General features: G+C 42.0%; 1 protein-coding gene across 1 annotated transcript; it reads right to left on the reverse strand.

The window, feature by feature from the left end:
• Nucleotides 1-728: 728 nt before the first annotated feature.
• Nucleotides 729-20,709, reverse strand: LOC104549283 (arylsulfatase D). The gene is made up of 10 exons (XM_061999079.1): nucleotides 20,657-20,709; nucleotides 19,195-19,335; nucleotides 18,153-18,274; nucleotides 17,154-17,276; nucleotides 14,883-15,306; nucleotides 13,719-13,855; nucleotides 11,819-11,953; nucleotides 8,677-8,839; nucleotides 7,514-7,635; nucleotides 729-1,099 (listed from the first exon to the last, which is right to left on the reverse strand). Exons 1-10 carry the CDS (start codon nucleotides 20,707-20,709, stop codon nucleotides 729-731), a joined length of 1,791 nt encoding a protein of 596 aa, XP_061855063.1.
• Between the last annotated feature and the right edge of the window lie 2,169 nt (nucleotides 20,710-22,878).

Raw genomic sequence — 22,878 nt, forward strand, 5'->3', positions numbered from 1 at the left:
GAGACCTTATCGTTCTCTACAACTACCTGAAAGGAACTTGTAGCAAGGCAGGGTATTGGTCTGTTCAGCCTAGTAACAAGCAATAGAACAAGAGGAAACAGCCTCAAGTTACGCCAGGGGAGGCTCAGGCTGGATATGAGGAGGAATTTATTTACTGAAAGGGTTGTCAGGCATTGGAACGGGCTGCCCAGGGAGCTGGTGGAGTCACCGTCCCTGGACGTGTTTAAGAGATGGTTGGCTGTTGCACTTAGGGAAATGGTCTCGGGCTGATAGGGCTGGGACAAAGGCTGGACTCCATGATCTTAAAACTATCTTCCAACTGAAATAATTCTATGATTCTATGTCTCCCCTTGGACTCAGTCCTGTTGCCTTAACAAGTGTCTTACCTGTACAAACAGCTGCAACTAAGGTTGGCTTTTTTATCATTCATCATTTACTTGAACTGAAAATCACAAAAGAAAGGAGTTCTTCATTTATTTGGGACAATTGTGCACTTGAGGGATAGATTATATAGGTGACCCATAGGTGGAATATTTTTCAAGCATTTTTAATTTTTTGTTTAAACTACAGGCTTATTCAATTTCTGTGAGTAAGGCTGAATTAAAAGCATCAATAACGTCTCTTCCAGTTATTCCAGCATGATTTCACCCATATCTCTGTAGGACTGTAGTCACATCAATGTGAAAACTATCTGCTTTTTTAAAGCTATCAGTACTTTGATTTTGGTATTAATGTGTGCCATCAGCTTTGCTGTTTTCTTCATCACACCAGCAGAGCGGGAAAGTGCCACAGCACGGCTGCAGCCATGGCTTCCAAATATTATTGTAGGGAGACAGCTGCTGTGGGACTGGAGTCAGCGTCTTGCGATGCTCTTCTACAGCTTTTCCTATTCTCCTTGTTACAGTGTCAAACAAGGGCTCTATGTCAGCTGATAGAGGATTTGCTTCCGAAGGATCTTGAGAGAGGTCAAAGAGCAGAGGAGGGTCATGATGGTTTACACCTTCTCCAAAACATGGGCAAATTCCTCTTCCAAAACAGGCCCCAGAGGCTTCCGGATGGAATACTGGAGTAGCATAATGAGCTTTCCATATGGTGCCACCTGTCACAGAAACAGCACAATTGGACAGCTTAATGGCATCAGGAGCCAGGGGAGGTCTCTGAAAGGTGTGCTTATGTTTTAAGGGACCTACTTTGTTGGTCCTAGGGCAAGCCTATGTCATGTTTGTCACATACAGGTGAAAGGCTCTTTCGGGAACTGGCAGGAATTCAGAATGGTTTTCATGGCTCATGGGCACACTTGGGCTATGGGTACATCTGCACTATGTGGATCTTTAGGTCTAATATTTTGGGTGCAGAGGGAATCTCCGCTTATTTTCTCTACGTGCCTCTTGGTGGGGGGGGGAGGAAATGGACAATGTTGACTCAGATTTCTATGTACAGGTACTGGTTAGTGGTTCTTGTCTTGGCTCTCTACATCTGTGCCACAAAGAGCACCTGGGCAGAAACTGGTAACAGCTCATTTCCATGGTCACTTGCCAGCACACTTTCAAATGTGGTAAATGCAGGCCACGAGAACAGTAAACTCTGGAGTGCAGTTTTTTAGTTAACAATGGAGGCAACTGGTTTGCAGCTTTAGAGCTTGTACTTTATCAAGTGATTGTACTGCCTGCTGGAAAAGCACAGATCTGTAACTTGTAATGAAGAAATGACAAATTATTAGGACTAAATCTGAATGCAGTTACACATGAGATTTTCATCTTCCTTCTCTCATCCTTTTTTCCCCTATTGCCCACCCTGAGTTTAGAAGGCACTACAGTGCACTCAGAGATGCTCAAAAAAGAAGACGGCAATTAGATACTATGGCTGAAAAAGGGAGAGGAGAAGCGGTATCTTTAACACTTGAAACCACTTCTGCAACATTAAGCATGAATAGCTGACAACTGCATTGTCCCTACGTGGCATTTTCTTTTTGGTTCAACGGAATCAGCTGGACCTTCCTTCCTCTGTTGTCCCTGGAGCTGTTCATCATGCATGGAAGTCTGCAACTTTAGTCTTCTGTCTCTGTCATGTCACTCCTGCTAGAACGTATTTTGTTAGTAAATGAAATTTTAACACTTTTTTTAAAAGGTGAGAGGGAACAAATAACAGATATTAAAACAAAAAAAATGTTTAGCTTTAAATGTCTAGTTGCTGGCTGCTTGGCTGGCCGTATCTGTTTATTTCCACCTCATAATTTCCGTGTCCCACTATGCTAGGCGTTTGCACTTCTGTGGAGGGATGATGTCTCAGGGGTTCTCAAATATTTTGGCATACTGCAGTTAGAAATATTACAGATTTTAGATATCTGCATTTCTGAAATTGTGAGAGAAAAGCTGCTGAAGTGGGATTTCTTAAAGGAAATGGGCTTACTGCTTGATGACTTATCCCTTAGCTCTGTTTGGGTGTGTGCTTTGCTGCTGGCTGGAATGTGCTTCATGTCCTCCTACTTTTCCCTGTTTTGTGATTGAAACAGCATTTGCCTTGTGACAAAAATGCAAGCAGCCTCTGCCATATCAGGGTTCTCTAAGCACGAGATTTGACGTCTGTCAGTCAAATAGCATAGATAGATAGTTGTTAGAAGAAGTGAACTAAATACTGTCTGGGCCATATGTATTTTTCTGATTAGCTGGCTCTAGTCAGAGTGCTATCGTGATACTACTACAACAACAACTGAGTAGATAAATAGGAGATGGACATGTAGACTTATCTAGCTATATATAGGAATTTATACGATCAATGTTCAGAAAAAACAAACTCAGCAGTCTCCCTTTTGCATAAATAGTTGAGCTCAACTCCCTGTAACTTACACACTTGCAGGGCAGTTCAGAGAAGTGAATGTACAGTGTCTAAGGAGAACTGTTCTCGTTCTGCAGCATTTTAACATTCACTTTTCACAGCTGCAAATAATTATGGGAGTTGCAGAGTGGGAGAGAGCCAGCCCCTTGTTAGTTCATTTGGAAGGATACAGTGAGGCTGATTGTAATTAACCTGGGTTGGTGAGCTGAGCAGACAGCTGGGTTACAGAGGGATTAAAAGAAAAAAAGTGGTAGAAATCAGTGCTGATGGAAGCAGCAGGGGTTTCAGTCACCTCCAAGACGAAAAGTGGGATATGCAATTTGCTGCTGAAGTAGCTCTAACAGAAATTGAAGGATGTGTGTGAATTTTAGGGCAACATGTTAATGTAATATGTCCAAGGGAAAGGAAACCTGCTTCTTCAATCCACACATCTCTCCAACCCATCTGGTAACAATCAATCAGTTTAACAAGCAGGAAGAAAGGACTGTCACTAATAAGCCTTATTGTGCTGAGGTAGAGGAAAGGACTCTTTAGCACACAAAGGATTTTTTTGGCTTCAGTGAAGGGCTTAATTGATGAGTCCTGCCTGTGTGACACAATGACTTCGTATCTAGCCTGTCCAGGAGATAGAAGTAAACAGACAATAAATATGTATGGTGAATGTGATATACTTGTAAATGAGCTAAAACAGACTGTTAAAATTCTGTCAGCCCAGTCAGAAGTAATGGCAGTTGGAGCAAAGCATTCTGGAGCATTCTGGTTTGGATGAAAGTTGAGTCCTGTGGTAATATTTGAGTCTTTCATATGCAGAACATCCCATTGTTTTCTACTCCTTTGCCATGAGCAGTTGTGGCTCAATGGGAAAAATCACAGAAAGGCATGCATAAGAAATCTAGCTGTGCAGGTGGCTTCACAGGAACAAAAGATACACCTTGCATCTGCATATTGTATCTGTTTATGTTACAGGCAGTGTGTCCTATTAGAAACTGAACTGTAGAGCAGGACAGTTACAGTTTGAAATCCATTCTGTATTTATCTTGGGGTGTTTTACTGGGTGTTAAGTCTTGTTTGGTACCATCTACGCCTTTTTTTAGTGATTAGAACCTATTAGGCATGATTCTGGAACCTATTTTACAGTTTAGCTTCATCTAAACTAGTATCATGATCATCTCCAAGACCATTCCACAATGTAACTGAAAGCACAATGAGTGGGTGTGCTTAAGAGGGGTTTGCTTCAAGAGCACACTTCTGATCTTAAGTAAAATTGTCATGTAGATGCACCTTACTAACCTAGGAAAGCAAGAGTGAAGGAGAGGCAAGGAAAACAGCCATCCTTGAACCTGAAAAGTACTTCTTCAAACACATCCTCTGTATGGTATATGTATTCAGTCTCACTAGGGAAGTGAAAAAAATATGCCTTACAAAGAATCAAAAAGATCTCCAGGAACACTGATGAATTGAGAGGCATAGGAGATTTGAGTTTCTGACTGCTGTTCCACTTTAGGTGATGCGAACAGGTAAATGGGCTCCGGGTAGCACCAGTCTGTTTCAGGTGAGCTGATCTCCAGTAGCAGCTCTAAGAGCTGTACTCGCACTGTCAGTCTCTAACGCCTCGGTCTGTTGATTACTGGATACAATAGGACATTCCTAGCGGCCACTCCCACGTTCCTGCCAGGTGCTGTCTGTGAAGGCTCCTGTGGTGTGTGTCGGCTCCAGCCTCCGGCCGTGAGGGTAGGCGGCGGCTCAGCTGCGCACCAGCCGTGACACCACTTAAGAAATGAAGCCGCTGCGCACTCCGAGGGCTCCGGGCGCTATCAGCCGGGCTGGGCCCGGAGCTCCCCGACCCTTCCAGCACTCAGGGACGCAGCCCGCAGGCTGTCTGGCCGCGCTCCTCCCTCTGCACGTCCACAGGTACGGATGGCTTTTCATACACAGCACGCCGAGATGTAAAAAAGAAGAGCCGAAGCCCAGGCAGACGATTCGATTCGATGTTTTATGGCCTCCTCTCCTGAAGCAGCGGGCGAGCGCGGCGCGGCGGCGCCGGGCTGCCCCCTGGCGGCCCCTTGGCTTGGCGTGGGCGCCCGGCGGCCCCGCGGCGCAGCCCTGTGGCGAACAGCTCGAGCCCACAGCCGCCTGCCCGGCCCCCGCTGCCGGGGCTCGGGCGGGACGAGGGCAAAGAAGCGGGATGTGGGGGAGTCGGCAGCTGCGCAATACTCCGCCTGCAGCATTTCCCCCGCTAGGCATTTCGGTCCATTGCCAGCCTGCTCCCTGCAGCGCTTACCAGGGAGAGAGCTGCTCCCCTGCTATCTGTTTTTCTATGTTTTAATCACATTATGGAAGCTTAATAAAAAAGAGACTGTGACAGCGACAGAGGGGGATAACCTCTAGCTGCAACTGATTCTTAAAGCCTTCAGTTATGAGGTTGGTTCAACTAATCTTGATTTATAACTACTGCACTGGCCCAGTTTCCACAGGAAGAGCAAGGATGCAGGGTGGTTGATTTGTGTGTCACTGAGAGATGATACATTTTTGACTATGTCCAGACAGAGGAAGGAATTGAGTCCTGGTCATCTTAGATAAGTAATTAGTTGGGAGAGCCAGAATGTTGGCTTTCAACACTGTAAGTGTGGTTCCCTTACTGAGATCACTTCATTTCATAGCCACGGTGGTAACAGGTCATCCAAACCGCCATCTCAAAGGGGCAAAGTGAGGTGCTGAGACCAGGACCACCTGCTCATGGCTGCACTAAGCACCATCTCTGCAGCAGTTCTGCCCACCTGCAGCAGCCCTGCTAGGGTTGTGAAGGCCCTACCACTCAGCTACAAGGCAGAAAAATGTTATCAGCATCTTCCCTCCAGATAAAACAGAAAATGAGGACTCCCAAGAAAAAAAACCCCAAACTCCTAACCTTCCATGGAGGGCTTGAAGATGCTCCACTCTGTGGAAGAACTGTATTTATGAAACACCCTTGTACTTATTTTCTACCATACAGCTCCTTCAGCTGTGCATGACTTGCTCTGAATCTCAGCCTGAAGGCAGTAGTTCCTCAGATACTGTATGGCTGGTATAGCTTACACATTTTTCCTTGAATGAAATACCCAGATTTATCTTTGGGGATCAAGAACCTAAGAGTAAAATTCCACTGCAACATGTGCCACCATGCCCTCACATTTCAGCCTTAGTCCCTGTCCTCTGTGCTTCCTGTCACCTGAGCACTGTGACTTCCTGCCCAGGAGCCATGCTTCTGTCAAATGCGATATGATAACAGGGGCACCGACCTCAAGGTTAAACTGTCAGCATGACTAAAGGTTTGGTGTTGCAACTCAGGTATGTATTTATTCATACCAACAAGAAAGACAGCAAAGTTCTCAGCCATTACCCCAACAAACACATGCATCTGAGAGTATCTACAGGAAGAGAGAAGTTAATTTTGAAATATTTGCCAGTACAACTGAGTTTTATAGACTTAAAGTGTTCACTGACCAAGCAGATTCTTGACTTGATGCTATCTATACTTGATACTGTCACTGCATCAGAAAGTATCTTAAAGAAAATTGAAAGAGGCATGAGAAAGATGACCCAATTCACACTGTGACATAAGAAGAAGTTCCTACCAGGCACCTAAGGTTATCTCACCCCACGATCAGCAAACAAAGTGCTCCTTGAACAGTCAGCTCCTTGTCAACACACTTGCTGAAAGCAAACAGCTGCTGATGGTGGAATGCCCTAGTACCTGTAACTATTATCTGATTGCGGTCTCTCAAGAAGTCCATAATTCTCTGCAGATCAGGAAAGCAAAACAAAAACTAAAGGGATTCATTCAGGTTTCTAAAGGATGAGAGGAGGAGTAGGCATAGCCTGCTTCATCCGCTCCTGCGTTTCACTACATGTGCAGAAAAAAAAAGTACAGCATCACCACAAATTCATCAGCTTTACACTTACTGTCATATCATCCATCCCCAGAAGGTACAAGTCTTCTCAACTAACTTTAACATGAGGATGATTTTTACATCTGATATGGTCAGCCTCATCTCCCTTTTTAGTCAGTGGAAAGGCTGATCTAGCTGAGATGTAATCATCAGAAGGAGGTGAATTGCATGCTGAAAGGATCTATGTCTCTCCAGTTACTATAAAATGACAGTCTCAGATCCAGTCACCTGTGTTTGGTCACGCAAATTCTGTCCTTTTCTGAGAAGGAATAATAGCTACCAGTCACTGGCCTGTTCTCTTTTACACGGTGATGGAGGGTGACATCAGCAAAGATTGGGTGCTTGTAAACTCAGGAGAGCCTTACAGCTGCAGTCAGCTTGTCTAATGCCACAGCTGCAAAATGAAATGAATAGGAGAAGGCTCTTGCAAACAAATGAACTACTGCTGAAGACATTGTTTGTGCCATTCCTTTTTTTTCAGTCTTGCACTAAAGCCGATCCTAAATGCTTTCACAGCAAAAATGGTAGAAACATTGAAAGGACAGGGAGATTCGTGAAGCTGTGCTGCCCAGAAAGTGAAACCCTTCATCTCAGGCAAAGTCAGACAGCTAACAACAAAGCCAAATTGTGTTTGAGGCAATTAACCAACTTCAGATACATGTAGGGATGTTATTACACAATACTCTGTTGGAAACTAGAAGTCATCCCATCACCTGTGTTCTACAGGAGTGAGGGATGTTTGTACTCACTATCCTTCTGGTGCCAGCGCACTGCATGCAGAAGTGTACCGCAGTAGTGGAACATAAACTCATGCGCAGAGTGCCGAGCTGTCCCCCGCAGCAGAGGCAGCAAGGTGTGCCCGTCGATTACCCTGAGGGAGAGGGTGGGAGTCACCAGGTAGCTTCAGCATTTCAATCTGCAGCTGGAGCATGAGCAGCACTCACTCTCTACGTATGCAGCATTAGGTTTTCAAGTGTCATTTCTAAACCAAGGTACTGTTTAGCTAATGAGCCCTGAGATTTTTAATTGTGTGGATGGGTGGAGACCAATGATTAGCAGTAACTGGCAGTTTTTGCAATTACAGTTTGTTCCTACATCCTGCCTGGGGAGATAAATTACCTTTACTGTAATTTTCCTGGGAGTAAGTGATAACCATAGTGAAGGCATGGCTCATGGCTTTTAATTTTTCTCCCTGAAATGTTAGTCACTGATAGCAATGTGAGCTTGAGGCTTCATTAAAACAAACAGAAAGCAGCTGCTTACCTAATTGACTAACAGTTGGTTTAGTTACACACCACCAATACTTTCATGCTTTTACTGAAATGGCTTAGCCACTCACACTTTCTTGTGTTCTTTAGAGGAGTCTAACACAGGTGCTACAAATTGTTTACTCTTGAAGATGCTACTTCACTGTCACTGGCAGCCAAATGCTGGCCATGTGCCATTTGCTCCACTGTCCCTACTCATGAAGAACTGGCCTTCCTAGTCCTAGAAAGGGCCTGTCCTCGTAAACTAACAGGACCAACAAGCTATGTTGAATATCTGGGATTTTTTCAGCCAAAGATTAAAAGAAGGGTCTTTTAGTTTGTTTGTGTGTGGTTTTTTGTTTGTAGGGATTTGTTTTAGTTTGATTTTTTTACAGTCATTCCAATCTCCCAAATCAACCAGCTTGCCTTTTAGTGGTTAGAAAACAGAATTAGCTAAATTACCCTTGATAAAATGCACTATTTTCCTTTGCCTTTTCCATATAAGCAGACAAGATGGGGAAAGCTATACAGAAAGCTAGAGAACTGCCTGGTTAAGAAACAAACATAATTTAACTTGTGGCTGTTAGGATGCATGACATACATTGCCAGCTTCTGTCTAAATCAAGAAAAGGAAGCAAATATGGTTTATGAAGACACCTTTGTACCTGTCCTGAGGCATTACTCCTCCAGCCAGCTGAACTACTGTTGGGAAAATGTCCATGAGGCTTGTTGGTTCGTTGGTAACTGTCCCTGCAGGCAGCACTCCTGGCCATCTAACTATTCCTGGGACACGGATCCCTCCTTCCCAGCCTCCCATTCCTTTTCCACCTGTTAGAGAGGGGGGAAAAGTAGCAAAAAAGACAGAATGAGAGTTAACAGATGTTTATTATGCATCCATAATAAAAGTTTAAAAAACTTTAGAATACTTAAATAATTTTAATGAAAATGTGCTAAATCCTAGGGAACAGTAGAGTGATTACAGTGCAAACTCTTTTCTTCAAAAATAAGTATTATTAACTGCAGAGCTTCATTTTACATTGCTTTCTTGGGTGGCACATAAAGCAACCCACTAGTAGGCAGTATTTTTGGCAGAAGAGGAATAGTTCCACCCTCTGAGAAGACATTCTAACTCATAATTTTAAGTTAATGTAATGTCTGAGAGTAATCACCACACTCCCTAATAACATGCCCAAGAAAAAAGTCTGTTAATAATAAGAAGCAAAATCTGACTTGATGTCAATGGAATAGAGGTTGCAGCCCCACTTGGTGCCTGAGGAAGGGGGATTAACAGAAGGCCAACTTGGTTGTTCAGACAGTTCACAATCAGAGGCAGCAGAAACATTTCAAAATGAGTTTCAGTTCTGGAGAGCAGTGAGGGGAATTGAGATAATATTTGATTACTCTCCAGGAGTTTGCAGTCCTAGGGATGCAGAACCTGTGCAGTAGAGAGAGGAGTGCTCTGAATATGCTGCAGTGATGAAGATTTTCCACCTACATTTCTGTGAAGGTTATCTTAAGGTAATCCAAATAGTCTTTCTTAGCTTGGTTTCTCTATCATTGCTCTAGTTTCTCTCCTCCATGCATTAGCACTTTTGTAAGTCAAAACATTCACTGTTTTGAATAGTATTTCAAAGTGAGAATCATTAACTAATTACAGATATGAATTATAGATGCCAAGGATGGGGATATTTATGAAACAATGTGGTTTGAAGCCAGAATTCCAAGTTGAACGTCCAGGTAGAAAACAAAAACTGCAAAATGTTGAAGCTCAGGAAACTGTATCACCTCTGCTCTGTTGTTCCTTATCAAGGGCAGAAATCAGAAGGCATTGCTGGAAAGTGTTGTAGGAAAACTGGCAAACACAAATTGATGCGAGCTTATTAGCTCAGCTAATAAATGAGCAGCTGAACAGTAGTTTGTGCCAGCCTCTGGCTTTGTTAAGTAGTGCCAGACTTTGCTAAGAAGGAGATGTGCTCATAGCTACAGCTGAGAGCCCAGGATCTCAGAGCTTGATTGTAAGGAGTGGCAAGATGGATTATACACAGGGCAAGTCCAGCTGCTTGTGCAATAACCTTTGTGCTGTGTAAGATAATGGCATCTCATGTTTTGTTTTTCACTAGCAGCTGTTCTCATTATTCATGTGCATGGCTTATCCATCGTCTTGTTTCTAATATCCTATTAACAACAGCAGCCGTGAGTTCTGTGGATATTTATGAATTAAAATGAATATTTAAATTTTTTTTAGTCATTGCTAGTTAGTTTCACTCAGCTGTCTCCTGTTCTGCTCTTTGTGGATATGAATGGGGATGCATTTCTGTTATTAATATCTAAACTGATATCCTCTAAGCAGGCACGATTTCATCACTGTCCTCTTACATTGAAATCTCTGCCTAATCACATCCACCTTTCCTCTCCAGACACTGATGGATTTGAGTTAAGCTCGTAGAAGTGAATTCCGTAAGTTAGATTCTGATCTAGTCAAGTGAGCCTGTTGGCCTTTTTGCATCTGTTACTGGTATGGAAACTTCACATCCAGAACCAAAAGCTAATTCAGCACTTAGGACTATTCCTGGATGAGATTTCAGCTGCATCAAATATTGCTTGTGTGGCTCATCAAGCAGCTTACTGCTAGACAAAGTGCATTTTGATGCTGAGCGTGGTCAAGACACCTGAATCTTCTGTAGGGAAATAAGTGATGGGAGCAGTGTTCAGTCTTCATTATACAGTAAGTGCCAAGCTGCCCAAGCTATCATAGTGGCTTTTTGAAGCTTAGCAATCTAGAGGGAGCACATACAAGAAATACTCTAAATCTTCCATTTCCACAGAGCTGTTGACACTGCTGCAAGCCAGTCACAGAAAGAGAGCCTAGATGAAACACCTCTATGACAGATGAAAAACTAGAGAATCATATCAAGAAAATAGCCATCTGGCAGTGTTGACATAGATAATTGTCTACTGTGAGAAATAGCATGATGTTTCAAGTGAGATTCCAATCAGTGTGTTCTGGATCTGTCAGGGGAAGTTCAGATTGGACATTTCAAACAGATTCTTCACTGAGAGGGAGGTTGATCACCGGAACAGGCTTCCCAGGGAAGAGATCCTGGCACTAAGCTTGTCACGGTTCAAGGAGCAGCTGGACAATACTGTTAGTCATATGGTTTAGTTTTAGGTAGTCTTGTGAGGAGCAAGGAGTTGGACTTGATCCTCATGGGTCTCTTCCCACTTGAGATATTTTATAATTCTGGGAAATTACAACATTTTCAAGTGGTGCTTTGGGTTATGTGCTAGACAGAATGCTTACAATATGTAAAGGAAACATGGAACTAGAAGTGGGTAGAAGTGTACTGGAGTCTAAAGAAACGATGAATGATGGGGAGCATCGCAGCACTGAAATACACGATGACCTTGTAATAACAGGCTATTGCAAGGAAGGAAGGAAGAGTCTCTTCTCTGTAGATTGGCGAATAGGGCAAGATCTGTTGCTTAAACTGCAGAAAGGAAATCCAAGGTAAATACCAGGAAAATCCTCCAGTAGCACAGAGAGTGAAAACTGGATTATCTGGGAAGCCACTGACGGTCTTTAAGAGTAAATTAGGCAATATAGCTGTCAGGAATTGCTGTGGTGAAAGTGATCCTGTCTGAGGGCTGAAAGATGAATAGCTGATGCTCTGCAGTTACTTCAGCCCTACAAGACAAGGCTGTCATTCCAACATCGAGCTTAGTATGTATAGTCTATCTGAATGTATTTTATTCTATCAGTTTCTTTTTAAAAGGAAGTCATATGCATGTACCTTAAGAAAATTTTACCTTTATAGATCCCATTCCATCCACCCAACCGAGCATTTCCTCTGTGAGCTTCTAAGGATCCTCCATGATCAGATGCAAAATAAATGAATGTGGTATTCTTCAAGCCTTCTTTGTCAATAACATCCAGAAGCCTGCCTATAAACAAAGCAAAACAATGTAATTATGTCCAGAAATTCAGATTTTTTAGACCTCAACTCAAAATTCAGTGAAGACCAAATCTTTCCTTTTGCCTGAATGAGTTCTGTTAAGAGCTACCACAGTGAAATGGATAATGAACCCAACAGAAAGCTGCTGAATGTGTCCAAATTTTGTTTCTAGTGTCTATAAAACCAGGAAAATAAAAAAATAATACCATCTGGAAAGTAATTTAAGGGAATTATACTTTTATTCAAACTACTCATAATACTCTGTCAGCTTTATGCTGTAAATTCTCTGAGTCAAGGATTATCTTCGTTATGTTGACTCAACTTCAAGCAGTACTGCTGCATACATTCCTAATCATAGAAAACTGTGGTGTCTCACCAGGAACTGAACAGAAACCTGAGATCAGGCTGCATACTATCAACTAAAATCTCCTGATGTCAGTGGGAAAATTCCACAGAGTGCAATCCAAGCATAACTTCATAAGGAATGTTTTCGGTACTGATAGCATCAAATGTTTACACAGAATATGATTTATCTTTGATTGTTTATCCTCATCACTTTCTGCATCAAATGTATTCACCAAAAAGAGAAGCAGCAGCAAAAGCTGAAGTATGTAAGGAAAAAGCTTAAGATCAGATCTTTTGCTCAACCTCTTATCTTTTACAGAATTCCTCTGTCTCCTTGGTCAAACTACTTATTGACCTTACCTAAAAATAGAGACCTGCTCCTCAAAAGACTTTAGATTGTGTCTAGGCATTTTGATTCTTACTTAGATCCCAAATCTCTTACTTAATCACGCAGCCCTTTTGTCCTCACTAGCAGCCTTCTTGTTTTGCCTATACAAAGCACGTTCCTTATGCCGTTGGGCCTCTGCTATCCATCTCTGCTTCTGTAGCTTGTGCCTAAAGGTGACTGGTCCCAAAAGGTTGCATGAGTAGCACAGCAGAATCCTCTGGTTTCAGTGGATCTCACAAAGGTTCTCAGCCTACCCATAAGAAACAATGGGGCTCCTGTCGAAGTAGAATTTTATAAACGTGTTTATTGGAAGAGGAAAAGGTTCAGGGATTGAATCATGGCCTGAACAGAAGGCAAATACTTTGTCAATAAGGTCTTCACTTTTGACTAAATATAAAGAAGGCCTACCTCTCTATCTTCTCCCTCTCATTGAATCAGAAAGGAACTACAGAGCAAGACTCTGTAGATCTAGACTCTGGCCGCTAACCGATACTCTAAGCCTAGATTTAGGCCCTAAATGAGTCTTCATGATATACTGACTTCACACAATCTATGGTGTGAAACTGCCTAGGAGGGAGTTCTAGTTTCTGCTCCAAGAGTTATTCTTTGATAAAAATGAACAAGTAAATAAAACAATGACTGTATAATGTAATAGTCAGCAGCAGCACCAGTTATATCTTCTGAGTCTAGTTAGGGCTGGAGAAATGTCATACATTTTGATTAACAACATGGGTCTGTGACTCTGTATTTGATTATTTGATGACATTTAACACTGCAGCATAGAATTATGTCAATTAAAAAAACCAAAAAGAACAAATCCTCACAAGAAAAGTTTAGGCTTTCATCTTAACAAAGAAAGAGAGGTATGGTAATGGAATGACAGTCTCTGGAGCTAATTGCGCATCCAAGACAAATTTACTGATTTTTATCTTATGGAAAAAAGGATCTCTGTGACCACCTCTTTAATCTCCTTTTCCACCTTCAAATAAATTAGAGGATTTACTATGAGATAACCACTTACCCACCATCCAGTCCATTTCCTCAACATTATCTCCATATAGTCCATGTCTGCTTCTTCCCTGAAACTTCTCTGTGGTAATGAGAGGAGTGTGAACATGTAAAAGGGAAACAAAGAGAAGAAATGGTCTATGCTTGTTTCTGAAAAAAAAAAAAGAAAAAATAGTAATTTCTCTGAAAACTGTCACTTATCCCAAAATATAACAGTTGCATGGTAGTGTCTATCTCAAAAATTATTATTGGGGTCTAAAATAAATTTTTAAAAATGTTTTGTGTCTTTTCAGTTTTGAAATTTTGGGAGATGGGATTAAAATACTCCTCAAAGATTTTGATTGTCTTAAGACCAAAATAATAGTGGGACCCTTATTTTTCTGTTCTAAATTAGCTATGTATAGAGCATTAAATAAATAAAAAAGTTTGTAGCCAAGAGACTGACACACTCTCAGAGACAAGGAGAATAGGAGTCACTTGCTGAAAATTAACATGAGTGTCACCGAGCATCTGAGACATCCTCATGGAGGAGGCAGGTATGACACAGCACTCACAGACGAACCATTTCCTATTAACGTTGGTCCAGGCCAGTTACCATGGAAAGCTGAGATTTTCCTTGCTCAGAGTTTTACAGAGAGATTTATTTTACCCTCAATTTCCTTTATAAAACCCTGACAGAAATAGTGTTGTCTTATTCAGGGATATGTGCAGACTTGATATGTGAATCTTTTTAACGACTTAGTGTTTTTTTCAACACACATTGAGGTTACTCATTGTATTGTACATGAAGGACACCCTCCAACAATAAACCAAAACTCACTATCACCCTCCTGTTTGTAAAACATTATGTGACACTTTCTATGACAGTCCATTCATCAGGCTGAGATATTTTTTCTGTTCCTGCTGCCAGAAGGAACAGGACAAGTCCTTGGCCAAGACTCCTTTGTGTTTGGTGAACAAAACGAAAAAAAGTTGCCTTCCTTTTCCTGAAGAGCTGACAAGCTATGTCCAGATGAAGGATGCTGACAGGTAGGGGGATGCCAAAAACCAGCAAATTACTGGCCAGCACCAGGATGGGTAGTTCAGCATCGCTAGCTGCCTAACCTAGCGGTGCTCAATGAGGTAGTCACATTATGTTTTAAAAATACTTAAACCAAAGTACAGTTTTATGGATTACCTCTCAATGAATGAAACTGCCTCCTTCAGCATATTAGAAGTAGTTTTTTCTAGATTCATTGGTTGTTCAATGATATCACGGTTTCTCATCAGGATACAGTTCCAGTACTTGGTGAAACCATAGCTGGAGAACCAGGAGATGAAATACAGGAGACCACAGATGGCCAAACATACGATTATTTTCCAGTTTACTGAGAATAAGTTGCTAAGTTTTCCAATCAAAAGAGTGAGCACTGCAAAGGTAATCATCTGTGTGTAAAGCCAATATGTATCTTGCAAAGACTTGGCCAATTCAGGGTCATCTGTGTCTTGACACTCATTCAAAAGGGTAAAAGGCATGCCGTAAAAATAACCAAAGCCATGATTTAAAGGATGGTGGCAGTGATCATGGCGGGATTCGCAGTTCACACCCATATGCCACTTCCCTGAAAATATAAAACAAAGATCTTCAACATCATTACTCCTGGATGTGTCTGCCCATGGTTCTAATAGGTGGCTGCTCTCTTCATCTGAGGTGCAGCCAAGGGAGGAGCTGGTGTGGAATGGGGAGAGGCTCCCAGGGAGCAATCCTGTGTTGTCACTTTATCTGCTTAGAACAGATGGTTTTCCTCACCTATCTGTCAAAATTCCACATAGAACAATGGTCCAGCTCAGACACCTCCCTGAATAGGAAAAAAAGGGATTGCAATAATTGGTGCCTATTATTTTCCACATGATAAAGTAGCCATTTATTAATAGGTAGCCTGGTGGAGAGAAATTGGAGAAACTCTTGTGCCAAAAGAAATGACTAAGTGCAAAACTATGAACTAATTTACACACAAGTTTTATCTGACCTTCACAGTCCAGGAGCAAATTTCAGGAAGAAGGTGGAGAATACTGACTCTGTGTTGCAAAAATAGGCCATTCCAATTATCTAGTACAACTGGACATACCAGAATAGGTCATACACTGATAATGACCCTTAATGAAGTCATATTACAGAGCAGTGTAATTAACCTGATGTTGAAGGACAGACACTCTGTAACCATGGGCTTAGGGGCTATTTCTTAGACGAATAACTTCTGAGAGCTGTTAACCATCTCTGCACTTGTGAGTATGAGTGCAATTTACTGGATAAGCTGTACCAGACTGCAGTGAGCTAGGGAAGCTTCACTCCTTTGCACAGGGTTCTGCAAGGTCTGTACCTCACTAAGACATAAGTTTAGGGACTGAACAACACCTCATTGTGCCAGAGCTGAGCAGAGGTGTGAGAATCACAGTAATTACAAGTAAGTACATGACACTTTTCACAGAATCACAGAATCTTAAGGTTTGGAAGGAACCTCAAAAGATCTTCTAGTCCAACCTCCCTGCCACAGCAGGACCACCTAGACTAGGTCACACAGGAACTTGTCCAGGTGGGTTTTGAATGTCTTCAGAGAAAGAGACTCCACAACCCATCGGGGCAGCCTGTTCCAGTGTCCCATCACCCTCAGAGTGAAGAAATTTTCTGTATGTTTCTTTAGAACCTCTCATGTTCCAGCTTATACCCATTGTCCCTTGTCCTATCATTGGACATCACTGAGAGGAATCATAGAATGGTAAGGGTTGGAAGGGACCTTTAGAGATCATCTAGCCCAACCCCCCTGCAGAAGCAGGGTCACCTAGATCAGGTCGCATAGGAACATGTCCAGGCAGGTCTTGAAGACCTCCAAGGAAGGAGACTCCACAACCCCTCTGGGCAGCCTGTGCCAGGGCTCCGTCACCCTCACAGTGAAATAGTTTTTTCTTAAGTGGAACTTTTTGTCTTCCAGCTTCATCCCATTACCCCTTGTCCTGTTGCTAGCTACTATAGAAAAAAGGGGTGTGCCAACCTCCTGACACCCACCCTTTAGATATTTATAAATATCAATAAGATCTCCCCTCAGTCTCCTCTTCTCCAGACTAAACAGCCCCAGTTCCCGCAGCCTTTCCTCATATGAAAGATGTTCTATTCCCCTGATCATTTTGGTGGCCCTGTGCTGGACTCTCTCCAGCACTTCCCTGTCCCTCTTGAGCTGAGGAGCCCAGAACTGGACACAGTAGTCCAGATGAGGCCTCACCAGGGAAGAGTAGAGAGTGAGAAGAATCTCCCTTGACCTGCTGGACACACTCTTCTTGATGCATCCCAGGATGCCAATGGCCTTCGTGGCCATGAGGGCACATTGCTGTCTCATGCTCATCCTGCTGTCCACCAAGATCCTCAGGTCTCCTTCCCCTACATGCTCTCTACATGTCTCTACATGTAACATACCTACAAGTGCTGTAGAGTAACCTTGCTCATGCAGTATTCTGGCAAAAGTAGTTTCGCTTGGTGGGAGCCCACCAGAACACCCATTCCAAAAGAGAATTCGCTGCCGATTGCTGGATGCCATGCCTAGAGAGGAATAACAGGCTTTAAAATAAGAAAGATTTCAGATTTTCAGTTTTCTCAGATTGTTCTTTCTAATGAATGAGACGTAGTTGCCTAAGCTTAATTGCCCTTTTATAAGCCATTTAGTATGCCCTAAGGTACTCTAATTGACCTTCAGGATGATATCTCCTCCAAGTCCAATGCAGATGCCTCAGCTATGCTGAGATGTCTACAAGTCTACTAAGATGCTTATGTTAGGACATTAGACAATGACTTACAAAGTTCTACTAAAATATTATGTTAAAAAACATAAAAGGGGTGGGAAGAAGTTTTCTATAGAAAAAAAGCTTACAGAGAGGTACACACTTCTAGAAGTGTATAGTTCATGATTACATTTCTCCTTTAGCAAGTCTGAATCACATCAAAGGAGCTACACTGATTATTACTGCTATATGTGGTGGGTGAAGTTTTCTGTCATGAATTTAAATGACTGAAGTAAACCTGCTTTAAAAGATTATAGTTGGGAACTGTCTTATAGTGTGGCACCTTTCACGGTGGAAAAATTTGCCAGGATACTCAGAACATTACACTTAATATAATGTTAATACCACTGAACATACAGTGTTCACATTTATTATTTTCTTCATGTTTTTACCTCTGAGAGCTTTGTGCTGCTTGGATTTTCATCCATTTCCGTGTTGTCATTTAGCCACATAAAATCTACTTTATGTGGGGATTTTCCCATAGAAATCAATTACTCTATCCATCTTTATTTTTGCTTATCTCACTGAGATCCCAAATCCTTAGATTAACTAGTCTTTAAAATAGTTTATTTAAGGGGACTTTTAATAGCAATAATGGCTAGACAAACTGCAGTGAACCATTAGAGAGAAGCCCAACCTGATCTGATGGGGTATCTGCCAGTCAGGAAAGCTGCTCTGCTCGGAGTGCAGACAGCAGCTGCAGCAATGTGCTGAGTAAGTCTCACTCCTTCCTTTGCCAGACCATCAATGTTAGGAGTCCTGTAGAGGAAAATCCCATCTTGGATAAAAATGTATTGTACTGAAGTTCATGGTATCACAGAATCACAGAATGGTAGGGGTTGGAAGGAATCTCTAGAGATCATCTAGTCCAACCCCGCTGCTAAAGCAGGTTTGTGCTAAATACAGGAATGTGTCCAGGAAGCTTTTGAAAACCTCCAGAGAATCCCACATCTCCTAATTTTGTCAAAGACATCATCATCAAATTTACAAAGCTCTCTGTTTATCTACTGGGATAATCAACTAGGAAAGCTCTGAGTTATGTACATATTTTTGAGATACTTTGACTCCTTAGAAATGAATTTTCCATGGATAAATATATTTTAATTACTAACTAAAAGAAAAAAGAAGAAAAAGTATTTCAGGTCTATCCTATATCAAAAGCTTGAGCAGCACACTGAAAAAGATTCCACTAATAGATAGATGACAATACAATTTCTAAGACTGCAGTAGGTTAAACATAGGACATACATAAAATCATTCTATCAGTCAACCTATATAAAGACTAAGGATAAATATATCATACAGACTGAGCTACCATTTCATAAGAAGCCTGCTAGGGTTATTAGGTTGTTATCAATCCTTGATATTTCAACCCTGGAGTTGTGGAAACATGTAACTTATGTGCATGCGTGACAAATGCAGTGCAGGAACACATTTGCAAAGTTATGACTCTATATTCTGAAAATCAGAAGTCCAAGAAAGTTGCTCAAGTAAGTCTTTATAATTATTACTCTTGTAGGAATTATTGTAGAACTTTTATTTCGTACATGTTTTGAAAAAAAAGCATATCTAGATAAACTAATCCATAACAATGAATTTTCTAATGCTGTCATCAGAATGCTTTTCCAGTGAAATTCACCAGGAAGGGATCATGTTATTTTCACAGAATACTTTCTTACCTGATTGTATCATTGCCATAACAGCCCACATCTCCAATACCAAGATCATCAGCCAGTATCAGTAAAATATTGGGTTTTGAAGGATTTGATACACAAATTCTTGGAAACAAGCATAAAATTAGCCAAATGTTTAGGCAGCTCCTGGAATAATAAAAGCTTTTGCAAGTTTTACAACAGACTTTAAAATATTATGCTTAATGTTTTATAAGGACTTAAATGCAAACAGCTACCAAATACTGCCAGCAGATGGAGCTCCCGAATATTTACAGAAGTTCTTGAGTTTTCTAAAAACAGTAATTGTTTTTATCAGTTGCACAGGAATTCTGTATAGGCACTTCTTTGTTGAAATCTTCACTGATCTCAGCAGGTATTTCTTGTAGAAAGAGTGGTTGGGTGCTTGAAAGTCTCCTGAGGCACCCCTTATACTGGAGTGTGAGACACTACTGCTAAGGCTCCTGGAATGAGTGGAACAGGAGCACAGAGATGGTTGGTGTGGAGGCACACTGGTCACAATGGCAATGGCTTAACTATTGCACCCACTGCATCCAGTGCTATATACACCAACTGGAAAGTGCTCCTTCAGCTGGGAGACCATCTGCAAAATCAAGGTTACAGCATTGGGCTTAAACTTCATAGAATCATAGAATGGGAGGGTTTGGAAGGGACATCTAGTCCAACCCCTACTGCAGAAGCAAGTCCACCTAGCTCAGATCACACAGGAATGCATCCAGGCAGATTTTGAAGACCTTCAAGGAAGGAGACTCCACAACCTCCCTGGGCAGCCTGTGCCAGGACTTCCTCATCCTCACAGTGAAATAGTTTTTTTCTTATGTTTAAATGGAACTCTTTGTGTTCCAGCTTCATCCCATTACCCCTTGTCCTGTTGCTAGATACACCAGAAAAAAGGGATGTCCCAACCTCCTGACATCTACCGTTTATATAGTTGTAAATATTAATGAGATCCCCCCTCAGTTTTATTTTCTCTAGACTAAATAGCTTCTCTAGACTAGCTTCTCTAGACTAAATAGTCCCAGTTCCTGCACCTTTTCCTCACAAGGAAAGTTCCTCATAAACTTGGTTATCTTCCTAGAAGACTCTAAGAATACTTCAGCATATGTCTTAGCTGTTCAAAGTGTTTGCAAGAGGCAGCTTAAAGATGTTCACCTGAAGTAAAATACATATGCTAGAACATACCCACCAACTGCTAGTTCATTAATAGATACTGCAGTGTGATAAATGCATACTAACTATACTATATATGATATACACTTCTAACCCTCCATGTCCTGTAAAAGTAGGGTAAAAGGCCTTGAAATACCAAGAGATCTTAACTTGTATTAGCTGCTCTTAGATTCTCAATGAGTTTTGGAGAGGGAGAGGAGTAAGAGAGAGATCTGTTTACATTTTCTTAAGCACAACACTTAAAAGCCTGGAAAAACTCTCAGCAAATGTTTTTTCTTACCATTGTTTTCCCTGGTAATCTTCATGGCTTCCGCTTGTACGAAACAGGTACATAGTTGGTCACATAAAATCTGTTGAAAAAAGAAAAAAGTCCAGTAGATCAGAGCCCAGTAGCTCTGGTGACCTGATCTATGAGGTTGATCATTAACTGGCTTGAATTACTGCAGTCACATTGGCACCGCCTGCAGCTGGCTGCAGCAGAGGTGGGCTCAACACACTTGATTACACTGTCCCTACATTCCAGAACATGTGGTTGTAGAGCTCTGTTGGACTGTGTCATGGTTTGACATGAAGCCGTTTCTGGTAATGCGCAAGGGACTGTAAAGATGTCTCCTGTAAGAAGTTGCTCAAAACTCTCCCCAGCTCTGACTCCAAGGTCAGTGAAGGAAGAGAGGAGGAGGTGTGCTGGAGCAGAGACCTCCCTGCATCCTGTGGAGAGGACTGGTGAAGCAGTGATTTGTTTGCATTTTGTAAAAGACCCGTGCTAGGGACAATGACTATGCCCAGAGGAGGCCATATACTGTGTGAAGGACCCTATATTGGCAGAAGCCACAGCTGCTGGGAAGAAGCCATACCAGAGAAGTTTGTTTAGGACTCTGACCCGTAGGAGGGACCCATATCAGAGCAGGGGAAGAATGCAAGGAGTCGTCCTCCTCTGAGCAGAGAGAAGGGGCAGAGCCCATCTGTGAGAGACTGACCACATCCCCCATTCCCTGCCCCCCTGAGCCATTGAGGGGGGAGGAGGTAGAGATATCGGGAACAGTGAGCTGGGCCCGGGAAGAAAGGAGGGATGGGGGAGGGTTGGTCATCGTCCCGATCTCTTTTTGCTTTTTGTTCTGTTCTGTTTCTTGTAGAATAAACTTTCCTACTTTCCTCTCTAAGTCAAGTACTGGCGTCTGTTTTGCCCAGAACTGTAATTGGCAGCAAGCCCTCCCTGCCCTTGTCTCAATCCACAACCTTGTTTATCTTTTCTTCCTTCCATCTCTCTGGAGTCTCCACCATCCTAACAAGGGTGGAGGTGGATGGGGGGCACCAAGCGAATGACTGTCGTGGTGCCTCATTGCTGGCTGGGCAAAACCATGGCAGACTGACACAGCAAGACAGAAAGGACACTTCTGAGGACAACTAAGGTCAGAGAGCACAGCAGACAGTTTGACAAGATCTGGCCTGTACACAGCTGCCAGTAACTTCAGGGGAACTTGTGAGCATTTGGCAAGAAGGCTGAATGCCTATGTCTTTAGACTAGTGTTAAAGGTGTCAGTGATTCCATATGTGCACAGAACTGTTGGTGTTTACCAAAAGGAAAGTTGTCACTATTTTACAAGCAAAGTAATGATATGTAACACTAGTATCCCACTTTTACTTTTTTACTTAACTTTAAGTTATCTCTAATGTCCAAGAAACAAATCCAAGCCTTTGAGGAAGAAAGTACCTCAAAGAAAAGGCATCCTGAAAACCAATATTTGCAGTGCAATTCTCAGGAAAGGGACTGTAACATTATTAAGTCTGGATGACACTGAGTACATTCAAGATGATGTTTCTATCTGAATGTTACTAAAAACTGTCCAGAAATGTTAATATCGTTATGATTATTTTTTTTAAAGGATTTAGAAGCTTGATGCCATTTATGAATTTAACAAACCAGTTTTTCTACCTGTCAAGTCTAAGAACTCTGGACTTTAAAAATCTAAAACTAACCTTTCAGTTTCTAAATATTTATTTTTCTGTGAAAAGCCAAATTTTATGAGTGGAAGCAATTTCCTATGCTTGCTGAAATAGCACATCTAGTTGCTTTGGACAAAGAATGGCTTGGGATATCCACCTGGAATGTCTGAGGAAAACAAAACTGTCCAGAGCAGAGTGTAATCTTGCCTTATGCATTTCAAAGTTTGAGACATGACATAAGAACATTGCAGATCATAGAATCATAGAATGGTAGGGTTGGAAGGGACCTTTAGAGATCATCTAGTCCAACCCCCCTGTAGAAGACGGTTCACCTGGATCAGGTCGCATAGGGACATATCCAGCTGGGTCTTGAAGACCTCCAAGGAAGGAGACTCCACAACCCCTCTGGGCAGCCTGTGCCACTGCTCTGTCATCCTCACAGTGAAATAGTTTTTTCTTATGTTTAAGTGGAAAGATGTTTCTTCTCACCAGGCAAATAGTATACAAACAGAACCTGGATTTCATGGATGATATTTCCCAAGTAACATCTAGGTGCTT

The sequence above is a fragment of the Colius striatus genome, chromosome 1 (genome assembly GCF_028858725.1).
Source record: "Colius striatus isolate bColStr4 chromosome 1, bColStr4.1.hap1, whole genome shotgun sequence".
Taxonomy (NCBI): domain Eukaryota; kingdom Metazoa; phylum Chordata; class Aves; order Coliiformes; family Coliidae; genus Colius; species Colius striatus.

Coding starts and splice junctions, on each gene's coding strand:
- LOC104549283 (XM_061999079.1), bottom strand. CDS start 20,709: ATGTACCTGTTTCGTACAAGCGGAAGCCATGAAGATTACCAGGGAAAA. Junction 18,275..19,194: donor TATGGCAATGATACAATCAG/GTAAGAAAGTAT, acceptor TTTCCTCTACAG/GACTCCTAACATTGATGGTC. Junction 8,840..11,818: donor ATGGAATGGGATCTATAAAG/GTAAAATTTTCT, acceptor CCTCTCTAACAG/GTGGAAAAGGAATGGGAGGC.